This window comes from Talpa europaea, assembly GCF_964194135.1.
Source record: "Talpa europaea genome assembly, chromosome: 8".
Classification (NCBI taxonomy): Eukaryota; Metazoa; Chordata; class Mammalia; order Eulipotyphla; family Talpidae; genus Talpa; species Talpa europaea.
Window position 1 is genome coordinate 96196380 of NC_140075.1, and position 16668 is coordinate 96213047.

Genomic DNA, 16668 nt, shown 5'->3' on the forward strand with positions numbered 1-16668 from the left:
TGGCAACTGACAGAGTCACTGAGCCTCCAAGTCCTCTTCTGCAGGTTGTGGACACTTTAGAAATAATGTGTGTGAGATGCCAGTATAGCAGCTGGCACCTGCTAGGTACTCAGGGAAAAGTGGCTATTATTATCACTCTTGTTTTAGAAGTTCAACAAATGTTAGGCAACACTGAGTCTCTTAGGTATCACTTTGATTCTGTGATTCTGCTGGAATCCATTCCTAAGACCAGAGAGGAAACAAAGCTCATGTCTTCTCTGAATACTGAAATCCATCCCAGGGAGGGTTCTGCTTCTATTTGGGTTTAGATTCTGGAAGAAAGACCAGGGCCTATACCTGAAGGGGCAGCTGCTTGTGCCCATGGCTATGGCACATCGCTGAACCTCTCTGTCCATGTCAAATTTCTGTTGGGTCACATGACATGGTAATTAGCGGCTCTCTAGCCCCCACCCTCCCAGGGAAGTTTATGTCTATCTAAAGTAGGGCTGGCTGTGAAGTCTGTCACCATCCAGAGAGGACACACTCCTGCAGGATGTTTCTGGTGGTGGTAAGAGGTGGGGAAACCTCTTTGGGACAGAACTGCCAGGGAGTGAGAATTTGGTTCAGATGCGTAGCATCCTCACCCAGGGGAAACCTACCAAATGGCAGCTCCTCCCTCCCTCTCCTGATAGAGTCCTCCTCTGCAGCTCTGAGAACCCACCCCTTCACCCCCCACCCCCCTCCCAGGTCAGCCTCAGTTTGGCATAATCCAGCCTAATCTTATCTCGCATGCCTAGGGCTGAATTTGGAAATGTTTACTAGGGGTTGATGAGGTGTCTTTGGATCCCACATCCTCTTATCTGGTTCTTTCAAGTCCAAAGGCAACTGAGCATACAGAGACCAGGCTGAGATGAGGCCAGCAGCCTATGGCAATAGAATATTCCCCAAATCTTTCTGCCTGGCAGACCGGAGAGCCTGCCTAGAAGCAGGGGGGGGCAGTACCCTTGCAATTCCAAGTTCCCTTGTTGTCTGGAAATACCTGTGGGACCTGATTGCTAAGGAACAAGTTCTCCCTGACCTGGCAGAGAGAACATGACCACTGGGTCTGCCTGACTCCTATGGGAACCAGACAGTACTGCCTTGACAATGATTTTCTCCATCCATGCAAATGAACCCTGGCCCCAACTGCAGTCGACTCACACTCCCTAGGCAAGAGAGGCCCAGGAGAGCAAGACTGCCTACTCTGCCAGGGCCAGTGGGCATATATGCCCTATTGTTCCTTACTGCCAGCTGTTGCCTTAGTCTCTGCTACTTTGACAGATTTTGTGAGCCGCCCTTTTGTGTATTCCCTCTCTAGGGTCACATTCTTGATTCTTGCCATTTTTGAACTTGTCTAGGTACCCCCAGGGTTAGTTGAATGATGAAGAGGATCCTGTGGTTTTAACAATGATCTTGGATTTTCTGCAACAAAAAGTCCATGAGGGTTTTCTTCATTTCATGCCACTCCAACAGAAAAGGAGTGAGCCGTCATTATATGCATGGTGCAGTCGGGAGAACTGGACAAGTGGGAACTAAGTAGGGTTGACAGGGATGGGTGGGGGAAGGCACGAGCTGTGACTTCACTGTTTGTCAAGTACCCAGAGTAGCTTCCTTAGGAGGTGTACTCTCTCCAGGTCTTCAGATGAGCCTGCAGCCAGCAACACCCCCTGCCAACTCTGCCTCAGGCATTCAAGGACCTCCTGAGTCCAGACTCACCCAGCCTGGCCAACCTCAATTCCCAAATCCTTTCCAGCATCCTGGGTCCCAGCAATGCCAGGCAGCTTTATACCTTGAACACATCAATTCGATTCTCTGGGCCTTTGCTGGGGTATTCATGCAGCCCATATCCTCCATTCCTCTCCCCCCTTCCTTCCCCGCCTCTTCAGAGTTTATTCAAAGGCTGTATCCACCTTTTATGGGAAGCCTTCCCTGGCCCACCTTGCAATAAATGATTTCTTCCACTGTGATCCTTACTTGGTTTGTTTATTTAACATCTATTCATGAAGTGTCTGCCCTGTGCTCTATATTGTGCTGATCTCCTGGAATTAATTTAGCCCTCCTTGCTTCGTGCTTGGAGTGACAGTAGGTTTTCACTCTAATTCCCAGGGCTGGGACAGAATCTCAATTTTTGTGTACGTGTTTCTCACCACCGTCTTTTGTACTTTGTCGGAAGTGGTTTCCAGATGGTTTCTAAACTGGGCTGTGCCCCACCAGTCGTGTGACCCCAGGCGAATCTTCCTGCCTCTCTGGCCTCCCATCTTTATGATGAAATGGTGATGATGATACCTCAGGGTTGTCCACAGGACAACGAGGCGGGGTGGAGAGAAGCATCATGAGAGCCGGGAGCCCCGGGTCAGTGGGCGATGTGGCGTGCCTGCACCCCCACTCCGCTTTCCCGGGCTGGGAAGCAGCGCTGCCTCCCGGTTGCTGTCTTCCAATGTCAAGTGCACCAGCTCTCCATCCTCCCCGGGGCGGGCCCTCGTCCGGCCGCTCTGAATCCTCGGCTGCGGAGGCTTCCAGGGCCAACTCGGGACTCTCCTTTCGCCCACCGTCCCTGCCCAAGCATTCGGCAAGCGCCCCTCGGACCCCGCGCCTCCGCGCAGCTCAGCGCTCAGCCACCATCGCAGCTGCGCGGCGCGGGCCCGGGCCGGGGTCGCGCATCTCCAGCCGTTGACTCAGGGCCGCTCGGTCCGGGGGTGGGTGGAGGTAGGCGGGACCGACCCGGGCCGCGCGGGGGCAGCCGCCGGGTACTCGGTCGCAGAGCGGCGGGAGCCGGGGCGAGCTCTGGCCCGTCGCCATTCCGCCGCGGGCGCCTGCCTCGTTCCGCCTCCCTCCCGCGTCGCCCCGCACCCGCCGGGCGCCTCTCCCGGTGCGCAGCGGCCCGGCGGCCGCGGGGGCTGGAGCGCGGGGCGGGCTCTGCGCGCGAATGAATGGGCGCCCGGGGGACGCGCGCGCTCGGGGCTGAAGGGCATTAGGACCGTGAGGATCGCTCGGGGCTCCTGTCTCTCCCTATCACCCCCCCGCCCCCCACCTCTCTCCTGTTCTGCTCTGCAGGACTGAGCAGCCGGGCGCGAGCGAAAACAAACAGCTGGGGCTGCGAGCGCCCCCGCCCCGGCCCCGAGACCTCGCCGGCCCGGGCCCCCAGCCGGGGCGCCCGCCCGCCCACCATGAGGAAGATCCGCGCCAACGCCATCGCCATCCTGACTGTAGCCTGGATCCTGGGCACTTTCTACTACTTATGGCAGGACAACCGAGCCCACGCAGCATCCTCCGGCGGCCGCGGCGCGCAGAGGGCCGGCGGGAGGCCGGAGCCGCTCCGCGAGGACCGCACCATCCCGCTCATTGTGAGTGTGCCCTGCGCGCCGGGCAGCCGGCCCGAGAGCCGCGGCGCGCATCCCGGCCCCGCACGGCTCCGGAGGGCGCCGGGCCCGGCCGGGGGCTGTGCGCCCGCCGCTCCCCGCCAGCTTTGTATGTGTCGGAGCATTCCTGCCCGTTGTTATGGTAACCTCTGCCGGGCCGGCAGGGCTAAGGCACTCGCATGGGAGGTGGGGTGACAGGGGGTGGGGGCTGGGAGAAAGTGCTGCAAGTTTGGTGGGCCCGGCGTGCGCGCGCGACTGGGAACGTGGCGGCTCCGTCGGCACTGCGCCTCGGGGCCGGGGGCCGGGGGCCGGGGGCCGCCCGCGCCCAGCCCGCTGAGGAAGGGGGCCGGCCTCTGCGCGCAGCTAGCGGGCGGTGGGAACCGCGTGCAGCGGAGCGCCTGGTGACCACACGCACCCCTTTGCCAGCCTCCTGGGGGCAAAGGACTTCAAGTGGGGGCTCTGGGGAAGGCAGAGTTCCTTAGGGGCTGTGCCGGACTTTGAACACTCTTCCCAGCCCGCGCCAACTGGAAACTGCTTCTTTGGCACGGAGCACTCCCCACTAACACCCCCACCCCGGGTTCTCTGGATCGGGAAAAGGTCTTGCTCTGTACAAGCCCCTCACCCCAACACTAGAGTTTATCGCCACTCCTGAGCGCGCAGTGTCTGCCCGGGCGCGAAGATCCCCTTTCACTAGGTCAGCGCCGTCAAAGCCAGCGGGGAAACAAAGGCGACGTTGCTCGACTGGGGCCTCGGCGGAGCTGCTGGGGCCCCTCGGCGCTCCTGGGACCAGGGTTGGGGATGCGCAACCCCCGCTGCCCTGCAGGGGGCGTTCCTGTCGCCGCCTCCGCCCGGGCCCCGGGTGACAGCTTGTAGCCGGGGCACCTGTTGAGGCGGGAGGCTTTGGGACCCGCGGCGAAGCGCGCTCCGGCGGCGCCTTCTTCCGACGGGCACGTTCTTCCAACGGGGGCGGGAGGTAGGCGAGCGCCTTCGGCAACCCTCGGGATGAGCGGCTGGGCTGGGGCATCTTAGCCTGAGGGGGACCAGGAGGAGAGAGCGAAGTGCGCTGCCCTGGGTGGAGGAGAGCAGAGGGTGGCCATTCTATAGTGAAAAGATCTAGGTCTGGGGAGGAAGTGGCTAGGGGCTCCTTGAGGTTGGAAGCGGGGGAGAGGCAGTGCAGGGCCAGGAGTAGAATCTGAGATATTTGTGCAAAGGTAGCTGAGCCCCAGAAATGTGTGTGTGTGGGGGGGGGGGGGGATGGACAGGGTATCGGCGTGGAAGCACTCTCATAGTCCTGTCCTGCATCAGATTCTCTGTTTTGTTTGTGCCACCCAGAAAGAAGTAAAAATCCCTTACAAAGCATCCATGTTTCCCAGTTTGGCCTGAGGGGACCTTGGGGTTTGTGGGTGTCCCCCAGTCTTCCTCTCCCAATTCCCACATCTCTGTCTGCTTGAACTCTCTTGGGAGCAAACCCAAATAGGTTGGGTGCTCCTTTCTGGGCTGATGATCCCTGTCACTAAGACTGTTTTCAAAGCAGGTCCTGGATGTTAGGACAGAAAAGCTGATGAAATAAAAGCATCCCTTGTAAAGACCCCAGAATGTGGGGATCTGGGTGGACTGACAGAGTGGAGTGGGAACTGGCAGATCCAGGAGTAGCCCCAGACCCCAGGGAGCCTCCACACTGTGAAGACATCCCGCTGCTCCCTTCTCACACCCTGAGAGGCCAGCCCCACCTCAGGTAGGGCAGGCTGAGCCCCCAGGGGAGAGGCAGGCAGACCAGATGTTCTGTCCTTCTCTGTGGTTGTAGTGATGGGAGGAGGGTCTGGCCTGGAGGGAGAACTGGAGAAGTGTTGTATGCAAGGGGAGTAACACAGGGGAGATGCTGCTCCCAGTGGTGTTTGGGTCTACAGTCGTGACCTTGTTGGAGGGCCTCTCTCCTGCTTCTCAGAGGTTGACCCAGAAGCCACCTGACCGAGAACCCCCAAGCTGGTGTGGGGGGAGGGCACTGCTGGAGGCGAGATGTGGAGGGACAGAAATTGGAGGTCATGAGGGAGCTCCTGGGAGCATCCTCGTTCTCTCCTTGTTCCTATGGCGTTTGACTTGCTATAGATTAGAAAAGGGCTGTGAACAGGTAGCTCAGTTTGAAATGTACAGGAATATCAGGCGCATCTCTGGGAGCCAGAGTGGAGTTGAAGAAAGTGGGGGGAGAGGAAGTTCTCAGGGCCTTCTCGGGCCGCACGGCACAGCTATTCATCTCTGTTATTAAGTATTAGCCCTGGGGAGTCTGTTTGTAGGTACTGGTCCCCAATTACACAGTGCCTTGGACACCATACGCCGTATTCTTATCTTCGAGGTATTTCACATCAGTGGGATTCTCAGTCATCTGCCCTGTCTCTTCAGCTAAATGTAATCTACCACACAGGGACTGTGCTAGAAGCTTCTTTCAACCTTACATTGATGCACACAGCAAGACTTAGTAAGTACTTACAAGATGAGTGAAGTCGGGTTTTTGCCCATGTCTCGGAGCAGCTCCAATTTGAATATATCTCCATGAGCTGAAACCTTTGTTCAACTTACAAGGGCCAGATGCAGCTAAGGGTTTACTTTCTCCTTGAAATCTGTGGTTTACCTCTCACCCACCTTTTGGTCATTCTAAAATATCACTGTTTAGTTGGGCCAGGATGCTGCATGTGGATTTTCAGATTCTTAGAGAATGATGTGGCCAGCCATGCTGACAGAGGCTGAGAAAATTCAGACAAGCGTCATCATCACTCCCCTGGGGAATCAGAGAGCTGAGCTGGGAAAGGGAGGGTCTGCAGAAGAGCCGGGCCTGGAGGCAGCCTGCCTTCCCAATGTCTGGCCTATTCGAAGCAAGCCAAGTTGTTTCTGGACCTTGGAATCGCTTGTTTGGCATTGTGGGGTGTCGGCATGGCAACCGTATGGCCCGGATTTCTCAGACAGGTCCTGATTTTTAATATTCTGTCCTGCTGTCAGTCCATGTGTTACAAATTTTGATGGGAATAATTTTATTATGGAATCTGTAAAACTAAAGGGAGGTACTGACTCCCTCCCTATATAATTGCTTACAATGTGGCAGGGTTTGTAATCTTTCCAGGCTGTGCTTTGAAGGGAAGGCAGTGGATTTGAGTACATCTACTTCTGTCTACATTGATGCACGCTGGCTCACTGGCTCTGGCAGCGGGAAGAACTTTTGTGATTGGTTTGGTGTCAGGTTTTCCATATGCTAATTCTCTGACAGGCACTGGAGGGATGTTAAGGTGTTAGACAGAAAGACAGAGAATTTCACCTTACAGACATTTTTTAAAAGACTATCCACAAATGAGATATTCTCATTGTGACACGTCTCCTATTTGGAACTATGAAAATTTTAGGCCAGCATTTTCATAAACCAGAGTTTCTTACCCTCTGGGATACTTCTGAGTGACCATGCACAAAATACTTAACCTCTCTGGACTTTACTTCTATTATGGTTAAATTATTTGTAGGGCTTATCCTTAGACAAACATTAACTTCATTTCTAGAAGCAGGTCAGTGGCCTTACAGGAGCTCTCCTGAAGGGTAGTGTGTGGTTTGTTGCTTGAGAGGGACTTGCCAGTCAGGAGAAGGTCCTGCGTGACCCTCACAAGGGTCCTGTTTACCCAGCAGAAGAGAACACAGCTGATGGCCATTCTAGAACTGTTCTCTGAGAGTAGACTTCAGTCAGATCTGGATGAGCTTATATTTTACTTGTATTATGTGCATTTTAAGACTGTGGGATATGATTTGCCTAAATGACAGACAACGATTTCCCTTTTTGTGGCTGCAACATTATGTAAGTTTCAGGTGTGCGCCATGGACCATGGGTATGTGTGCAAACTAGGTTAAGTTAAACAGCCTGTTACATGTCTGATTTTACCCCTCACCGTGCCATTTTCTCCTGTGTCCTGATTTACCTTCCTACCTACCCCTTTCCCTTCTGGTAACCACTAACTGGTCTTACAATCCAAATGTTGATTTTCATTTTATTTAGTTTATCTGGAAAATGATTTTCTATTTGTCTAGGTGCCACACACAAGAAAGAGGGCGGGGGCAGGAGAAACAAACACCTGCAATTCTCTTTGCCAAAATGTTCAGATTGAAAGGGTTGATTTCCATGACCTGGATCCCCTCGCGTGTCATGTTGAGGTCTGTCACTTGGACTTGGGCACAGCTCAGAGTCACCAAGACTGGTAAGGGCCCCAACAGCCCACCTTCCTTGGAGGCTTAAGGCCCAATGGCACAGGGTTAGTTTTAGGGTGCTGCTCATTCCCTGATGGGCCCTTTAGCTCTGTGCCAGTTTCCCCACTGGCTGCCCCAAGGGCTTTGGCCTGACTCTCCTTTTAGGTGCTGTTTGTTGCCTGTGAACAGGGGATGCTCTTGGGTCTAGAAGTGCCATTGAAGCCAATGTAGAGGGGGCGCTGATGGGCAAGACTGGGCCAGATTGCCCTGAGGACAGTCTTACTAAATTGGAAGTCAGAGGTGAGCCTGTAGCCGAGCAGTTCATTAAGTTAGAAGATTGAAGATTTATCTGCTGTCTGCTTCCCAGGGAGACCTGACACACCTTCCCCATGAACAGTGGGTCACAGACACAAGGAGGCCAAACAGACGGGAGACCTAAGGCTTCCAAAAGGATCAGGGGAGCAGAGCTTTCAGGCACAAGTCAAGTAATAATTTACTTGAGCAGTGAGTCTGATCACAGGTCAGACGAGGGTGCAGGACAGTCATAGATGGTTGACAGCCCCTTCTTGAAATGGCTTCCAGTGGCTTGGTCTCTGTTCTGAAAGCTTGGTCTTTGAGCTGCACCAAGCAGCCTCCGTCATCTGTCACCTCCGCGTGACATTTTTGGGTGACTTCCTTCATTGCCTTGTAAAGTGTTTTACAAACTTTCACTCTTTTGAATCCTCTCCACAACCTAACAAACTAGATCCTATTATTAGGTCCAGCTAGTAGAGGTGTAAATTGAGGTTTGGAGAGATTTGGTGATTTACTCATGATCTGGCAACTGGCACCTTTCAAGTGAAGTGTTGCTGTCTCTGCAACCCCAGCTCTGCTTTCCCTGAAAGCATCTCCTGGGCAAGACCCGAGCTGGTGCTGTGGTGTGTCTTCCCTGGAGCCCTGGCCCAGCGCCTCGCTTTGCATTCAATCCATAAGCACTTGCTAGGAGAAAAATGCAAACACCATCTAGAACAAAGTGTTACCTGTAAGGAAAGTAGGATTTTGGATAATCCCCTTCCATAGTTTGTCTCTTTTCCAACATAAGCTTCTATTAATATGATAATGCTAAAGACAATCAGGATAATTATTTTTAAAACACTTCAGTGACTGAGTAAAGTCACTCTTGATTCCTCAATGAAGGTGTCGACTTCTTAACCTGAGATATGTGTTTTCTTCACACCCCCTGTCAACAGGTCAGCACCTCTTTCCAACAGCAGCGGGGACTGGGAGAAAAAAGCCTCATTGTCTCTTAAGAAGTCGGGCAGCTCTGTAACGAAGCTTGACTCAGGGTTCAATTATTGCACCACAAGAGACCTGGCACCTTGGGAAGCTGGGCTGGCTGCCACTGAGACCTGGGAAGAGGTGGCTAAAAGAAACATGTAACTGTCATATCTCTGAGCCATCCCTTGCTGATCCTTTGGGGCTGCCAAGCAGGAAAGGAGAGAGAACAAGACTGGACAGAGCAAAGAGGCAGAAGAGGAAGAGCTGCTTTTTAGCATCTTCCCTGCTCCCTAGGACTGAGCCCACCAAGGTCCTCCTGCCTGCCAAGGCCCCTCCCACCGTCCCAATTTCCCCATCTATTTCCTGAGCCTGCATGGGGAGATTAAGGGGGCCTGTCCTGTCCTCCTGGGCCCCACCCATTGTTTTCCAGGGCAGCAGCAGCTGACAATACACATGAACTGTGTATTGTGGTGTTGGCTGAAGCCTAGGCTCCTGGTCTCCCCCACAGCCTGAATTTCAGCCACCCCCCTTTAAGGGTATCTGGCTAAAGACCGCATGACTATCGAGGACTTTCATGACCAGACCAAGTAGGAGTGGCAGACAGGGTACATCTGGGGACAAGAGGGACACATGGAAAAACGTTTGGATTATGCTCTGTAAGCAAGATACTGCTGAGGACACATTTGGGTCCACCTGGAGGCAGGTTTGCTCCTAACCTTCTTACTTTTCTGAACCCCTTAGGTGACTTCAAGTTTTAGCCTAAGGGCATCAGTGCCTCTTTCTAGTCTTCTGCCTGGTGACATGTGGCCCAGGGTAGATCAAGGTCTCAGAGTTCAGAGATGGTGACATCTCTTGACATACTTAGGGCTGTGACACCTGCCTCTGTGGGACTGGCAGGGACCCTAGCTGGGAAGAATGGTGTGGGTAGGAACAGACATCAGCTGCCAGTCATGAGGCTGTGAGGAGATGAAGGCCAAGTGGCCCTGTTTCTAGGTGTTTCCTTAGGTGAATCACTTCTACTCTCTGAGTCTTAGTTTCCTCTTCTGTCAGATGAGAGCTGAACTATAGGGTCTCTGAGGTCCCTCTCAGCTCAAACCGCCCTTCTCTTTGTTGAATTGCTCAGGCAAAAGTGAGGTGACCCCAAGCCAGAACTCAAGGTCTAATAGTACTTGAACCAAGGAGAGAATAAGGCCAGAGGATGAGGTATACAAAGACCTCAACCACTGTGTTCAGTAGAAAGAGAAAACTTTAAATTCTCATAAGGAATAAACAGGACCTACCCATTGCCCATACTCTTCTCTGGACACACTGTCTGTTGGAGCCATGCCGCTCCCCTTCTGTGACTTGGAGGCCTAAGGCAGTGCAGTGCCTGGTGTGCACGTAGACACAGATGCTGGAGTGTCTGATGGTGGACTTTGCACATCTCCACAACCTGGGAAGAGCAAAGCAAAGCTTCAGAGACTCCTGAGCAGAGAATCCAGCGTCACAAACCCTTGAACTTTCCTCAGAAGACAGCCATGGAATTGCTTTTAGACCACAAGCTTGAAATTAACATTGTGATAATAATAAGTTTAAGGAGTTCAGGAAGTTGGTCATCCCCAGGCAACCTTCAGCTTTTTGTAGGTCACAAATACAGCAGATTAGAAGAAGCAAGATGAGGGAACTGCTGGGAGCTGCTGACACACTGAGAACTCACAGTAGATAGCGAAGGACAAACCAGGAAGGGCCATGTGAGGCTGGAGTCTGGTTGCTCCAGCCTGGTTGTATGTCTCCCCCAGGGAGACACTGTACAGAGGAATTCTCAGGAGTCTCTGTAGCTTCGCTTTGCTCTTCCCAGGTTGTGGAGATGTGCGAAGTCCACCATCAGACACTCCAGCATCTGGAGTGGGCGCAGGCTGGTCACTTGTTCATTTACTTGGCAATGATTTACTGAGCCCCTGAAATAGACTGGAGATAACAAAATAGGTAAAATCCCTGCTTTCAAGGAGATCACACTCTAGTGGGGGGGAGACAGAGCATAAATAAACAAGCATACAATGTGTTAAGTGGTGGCAAATACTATGAAAATGAAAGAAAGCAACAAAAGGGGACAGAAAGATGAGCAGTTGGCCAGGAAAGGCCTCTGGATAAGATGGTATTAGAGCTGTGCATGAATATGAAGAGCGAGCCATGCAGACAAAGGGGGAGAGTGTTCCAGACAGCCAAGACCAGGGTGTGTGCTTGGTGCACTTGACTGGGGCAGCCTAAGCAAGGGTAGAAATGGCCCAAGGTGGAAGATCAGATCATTAGGTCTCACAGGGCCTGGTAAAGACAGACTCAGTAACATGTCCTTGAGTCATCAGGAAGTGATAAATTAACATTCAGTGTACAGGCTTGGTAAGTCGGGGACCATGTCATTCATTTCAGAAAATTTTCCAGCAATATGGTCAAATGTATTAGTAAGTGTTGGTTCTTAAAGAGATACACAAACATTTTTGAAATATACTCTGTGACTGGAATGCTTGACTTCCTTATAAAGTGAGATCAAGGAGGAGGTTTGTGTGTGTGTGTGTGCCTGTGTGCACATGTGTGTGTGTTTGTGTGTGTATGTGTGTGTTTTGGGGGGTGAGGCTGGTGAGGAGGAACAGAGGTGTTGGTGCCTGAAGAGATAATGGAGTCCTTGTTGAAGCAGTGGGGGAGGGCAGGCTGGGGAGGGCAGCTGGGGAGGGCGCTGTCTCCAGTGGGAGAGTTTTGTATGAAAAGGAGAATTCCTCTGTAAGGTGGTACCTGATCAGGTCCTCCTTTGTTTCCTCATCTGGTTCATGGTGTTCTCTTTGGATGTATTTAGGACTCTGGAGAGAATGTTTTCTGGTGATGTAGAAACTTGGAATTCTTGCCCATTCCTGTCCCAAGTTTCAGGTTCCTTCAGGAGGAAGCATCTAGGGCTTTCCATCAGATACAGGTGGGCCCCTACACCTGGTGCAGTATCAAGGACACCACACAGCTTTTTCTCAGGCAGGTGATGGATGAAAGGGGCTGCTCTCAGGAGAAATACGGCTCCACCTGGGGCTATATCCACCTATGTTTGAGATGCTTTCTAGCACCCAGGTGACTGGTATAATATGGCCGCATGCATTACTGGCAAGCAACGGTGGTCTGTATTTGGAGTTTAGGTCACACAGACTCGATTCTAGACCCTAGTCAGTCTTTCCCTTTTAGATGCTTTTCTGGGTTAAGATTGTCACCCCTTTATTTTCTCACAGCAGCTTTGGCACTTAGCTTCCTTAACTAAATTGTTAGCTGATGATGTTTCAAGGTCATTCATTTCAAGGAGGTCTGGCCTTGGAGTGCCAAAGGGTGGGGTCCCTTTCTGCTGCACCTTTCAAAGTTGTTAAGTCTGTGGTCAGTTCCAAGGGGGCTATCTCTGGTACTTCACAAGCCTGTGACCAGATTCTTTGATTAGAAGTCATCTTTTCCTCCCTCTAAATCACTCATGGGGTTGGGAGGATGGAGAGAGTGGGGGAAACTGAGGCTCAGAGAGAAAGAACTATGACCAGTTAATGATGTCTACCTTGGTGTTGGTGCCTTGAAGAAGTGAGGTGGTAGGTTTGAGATCCAGCCCCCAAATAGTTCATCATGTCAAGAGACCAGAGGAAGAAAGGGAACCACCTAAGGGACAGAGCAGACACACTACAGGAACCAGAGGAGGTAATGAACGGTGTTTGGGAACAGAGGGTGCCTGTGGTAGGTGATGTTTTAGAACAGTCTTAGTGCTACCCTGTGGGGCTATGAAAATGATAAGGGACTTCTCTCAAAACACCAAAAGAAATTCAGTCCCTCCTGGACACAAGTCAAGATTGCTAGTCCATGGGGTTCTTTGCACAGCAAGAAACACAGCAGCATCACCAAACAGTCCTTCCAGTCAAGTAGGGTCCCTGAACCACATCTCTGTGGTTGAAGCTGGGCTTGGAACCATGTCAGGGTGGCTAGCCCGAAAACTGCTTTACATGGAGCCTGGAAGATCTGAGAGCCAGTGTTGGGGCACAGTTGAGGGCAAGCCAGGCAGAGAGAGAAGGCTGGTTAGAGAGTGAAACCAGTTGTGCATCAACAGACCCAGGCAAGAGTCTTTGGAGGAGACAGATAGTAGGTAATTAGACAAGCCTGGACAGTCACAGGGTCTCTGATGGGAAGCTGGAATCTGACAGAGGTAGGAAGAGCCCCAATTGGTACATACCTGTACTGGCCAATATGGTAGTCACCAGCTCCATGCAGCTATTGAGTGCTTGGCATGTGGCCAGTGCAACAGAGGAACTAAATTTTTAACTTAATTTAATTTAAATTGATTTAAATTTAAAAGCAGACCCTCATTTCAGTTATTGGAAAACTTTTAGGAGTGTTTAGAAGAATTTCAATATGTGGAATCTTATGTCTTCAACAGAAAATTTTATGAAATCTCAATATAGATCAAGTATTTCTGGGGAAGATTTAGCCTGTAAATAGAAGTGTGCTCTAACTATAAAATACACTCTGGATTTCAAAGACTTAGTACCAAAAAAACCCCCAAAACCACACACACACACCAATAAAAAACTTCACTGATATCTTTTATATTGATTATATATTGAAATTATAACATTTGGATATGTTAGACTGAATAAAATAACAAAATATACTGTTAAAGTTAATTTTGCGGGCCTCCCCGGTGGCGCAGCGGTTGAGCGCTGGGTTGCGAAGCTGCCCGCAGCCTCTGCAGCGCTGGTTCAATCCCCGGCTGCTCCCCGGCCACCGGAGGAGGGTCCCACATGGCGCGCAGACCTCTCCTGCCGCCCGCTGCTCCCCTCAGCAGTGTACTTCGGTCCTTCTGCCTGCTCTGCTCCCCGCTCTGGCTCTGGTGAATTCTCTCGCCCTCCCGCGCTTCTGACTGTACCCAGTGCTTGTATAAATAAATAAATAAATAAATAAATGTTTAAAAAAAAAAGTTAATTTTGCTATTTGCTTTTTCTTTTTTATGCAGCTTCTAGAAAGTTTTGAATTATATATGTGGCTTTCACTCTATTTCCATTGGAGAGCTGTTCTTTTTTTTTTTAAGATTTATTTATTTATTTATACAAGAACTAGGTACAGGCCAGGTGTGTGGGAGGGTGAGAGGATTTACCAGAGACAGAGCAGGGAACAGAACAGGCAGACTGGCGAAATACACTGCTGAAGGGAGCAGCGGGTGTGACAGGAGAGGTCGGCTGCGCCATGTGGGACCCTCACCTGCTGGCCGAGATTGAACCAGCACTGAAGAGGCTGTGGACAGCTTCACAGCATGGCGCTCAACCGCCTGCGCCACCAGGGGAGGCCCTGGATAGCTGTTCTTTTTTTTTTTTTTTTTTTTAAAGATTTATTTATTTATTTATTAAAGATTTATTTATTTATTTATACATGCACTGGGTACAGTCAGAAGCGCGGGAGGGTGAGAGAATTCACCAGAGCCAGAGCGGGGAGCAGAGCAGGCAGAAGGACCGAAGTACACTGCTGAGAGGAGCAGCGGGCGGCAGGAAAGGTCTGCGCGCCATGTGGGACCCTCCTCTGGTGGCCAGGGAGCAGCCGGATATCGAACCGGCGCCGCAGAGGCTGCGGGCAGCTTCGCAACCCAGCGCTCAACCGCTGCGCCTCCCGGGAGGCCCTGGATAGCTGTTCTTTACATGTGTTCATGACTCTTCTCTAAAGTACTAGGAGGCTGTCAAGGGAGGTCTATATATAAAGAATATGGCTAGTTCTTAGTTTACCTTGACTGCAGAGTGAGTCTTTTCTGGACCTGTTGTCGCTCGGTCATTTGTTCCTAATTCACTATCATCTGTGGTCTTGGGCCACCTCCCAGCATGGGTCCTAACCCTCATCCCATCATTAAAACCAAGGGCAATGTTTTCTTATAGCATCTTCTCTTTCTAAAATCCCTTGTAAGCTCTGACCGTGATGAAAATGGGTTTTGAAGGAGGGGTAGGAGCCGTGGAGGTGGGGAGACTTTACTCCCTTGGAAAGAAGAGGGATTAGTTCCAGTCTGTTGCTTTTGGCATTTCATCTTTGTCCTGTTAGAGCCAGAATGACAAATAGGGCTCAACTCTACTGCCAGCTCAGAACCTGTGGAAGTGGCAGCCTGCAGCAGGCGGTTAAAGGATTCTGAAGCAGCATCCAGGCTGTGTGGGGAAGAGCCATCGATTAGCCATGTCTGTGAAGGGCAAGGAAGGAATCATAGAATATGTGCCTTCTACTCACTGATCCTGTGCTGATGAAGTGTCTTGCTTGAGTTATTTTTCTCCACTTTGTAGACTTGATACACTGTAGTTTTAATACACTGGCAGCTTGAAGAAACAAGGATAAAGCTTGCATTGAGGCAGAATAGCAGAGGGGAAATCGGTCATCCTAATGGCCCACAACCCTAACTAAGGAGATGTGACAAGACCTGCAAACATTGTGCAGACTTCTAGTGGCCCATCCTGTCCAGAACACCTCAATAGCCCCTTCACTTACTTGCAGGTAAGCCCAGAGCCAGCTTACTGGGTTGAGGAGAGGACAGGCTTTTAGTAGAAAGGTATGAGATCAAAGACAAGGAGATTTTTCTTTTCTTTTTTTTTTTTTAAGATTTATTTTTATTTACTTATGCATACAAAAACTGGGGTATAGGCCAGAGGTACAGGCCAGGGTAGGGGTGGGGTATAGGCCAGGGTAGGGGTGGGGTAGTTTGAGAGACTTCACCAGAGACAGAGTGGGGAGCAGAACAGGCAGATCTACTGAAATATACCGCTGAGGGGAGCAGTGGGTGAGACAGGAGAGGTCTGCTGCGCCATGTGGGTTAGCTCCCTGCCCAGCAATCAAACTCAGGCCACAGTGGCTGTCAATAGCTTGATAGAGCTGAGACTTTAACCCCTGCACCACCAAAGAGGCCCAGATTTTTCTTTATTATTCTTTTCTCTCCTTTTAGACATAGTACATGCTTAATACACAAAAGACATTCCTGTCCAAAAAGAGGGAAATGAAAATCACCCCAAATCTAAATATTACCATTGGGGTTTACCACTATTAACATTCACATTTTTGCTTACTTTTTAAAAAAAATGAAATCATAGGTTGTATATAGTTTTGTAACTTGCTTTTTCAGTTAGTATTATATCATGAACAGCTTTCTGTCTTGTCTTCTTCCAAAGCCATATTTAATGACGGTCTAATATTTCATTGGGTGAATTATATAATCACAGTTTGCAAACGCTGTACATTTAGATTAGTTTGAACAATATGATTTTTTTTGTCAAAAATGATCAAATATTGGCAGTTCACATGATTCAATCAAATGTTTTCTAGGTTTTCACTTTTATAAAGAACACAGCAATGAGCATCCTGATAGGTAAATCTGCACACATTGTTTTGAGTCATCCCTTAGATAAATAGCTGGAAATGGAGTTGTCAAACAAACTGTTAAACAATTAATTAAAGACAGAATCTGATAAGCCTGGGATTAGGCTGAGGGGAGTCTGATGAGAGGTCTAAGTGCAGATCCTTTTTTTAATTTAAAAATTTAATATTTTGTTCATTCTAGGCTTTTTGCATTGATATTTAATGAAAAATCATTAAAATAACATAAGATTATTGTAATGGTAATATAAATACCTTAATGTTCCATCAAAATATCTATCCCGGTTCCTGAGGGGTTTGGTGCCCCCTTACATTTTTCACCTGAGGTGAGTCCCTCTGAGGTGAGTCCCATCCTTGGATACCAAGTCCCTTTTAGAGTTGTTACTGTGAGTGCTCGTAAACCTCTCAGAACAGTGTCCGTGAGGAGTGAGTTCTATAACAGTCA

At 50.4% G+C, this 16668-nt stretch overlaps 1 protein-coding gene across 1 annotated transcript in view; it reads left to right on the forward strand.

Moving 5' to 3' along the window:
- Nucleotides 1-3152: 3152 nt before the first annotated feature.
- GALNT16 (polypeptide N-acetylgalactosaminyltransferase 16) overlaps nt 3153-16668 on the forward strand; it is a gene marked incomplete at its 3' end in the record, with an annotated part of 80797 nt that continues 67281 nt past the window's right edge. Inside the window, exon 1 of the mRNA XM_084240047.1 lies at nt 3153-3362. Coding sequence (XP_084096173.1) covers nt 3186-3362 — 177 coding nt within the window. The 5' untranslated portion in view covers nt 3153-3185. The remainder of the gene's footprint in view (nt 3363-16668) is intronic.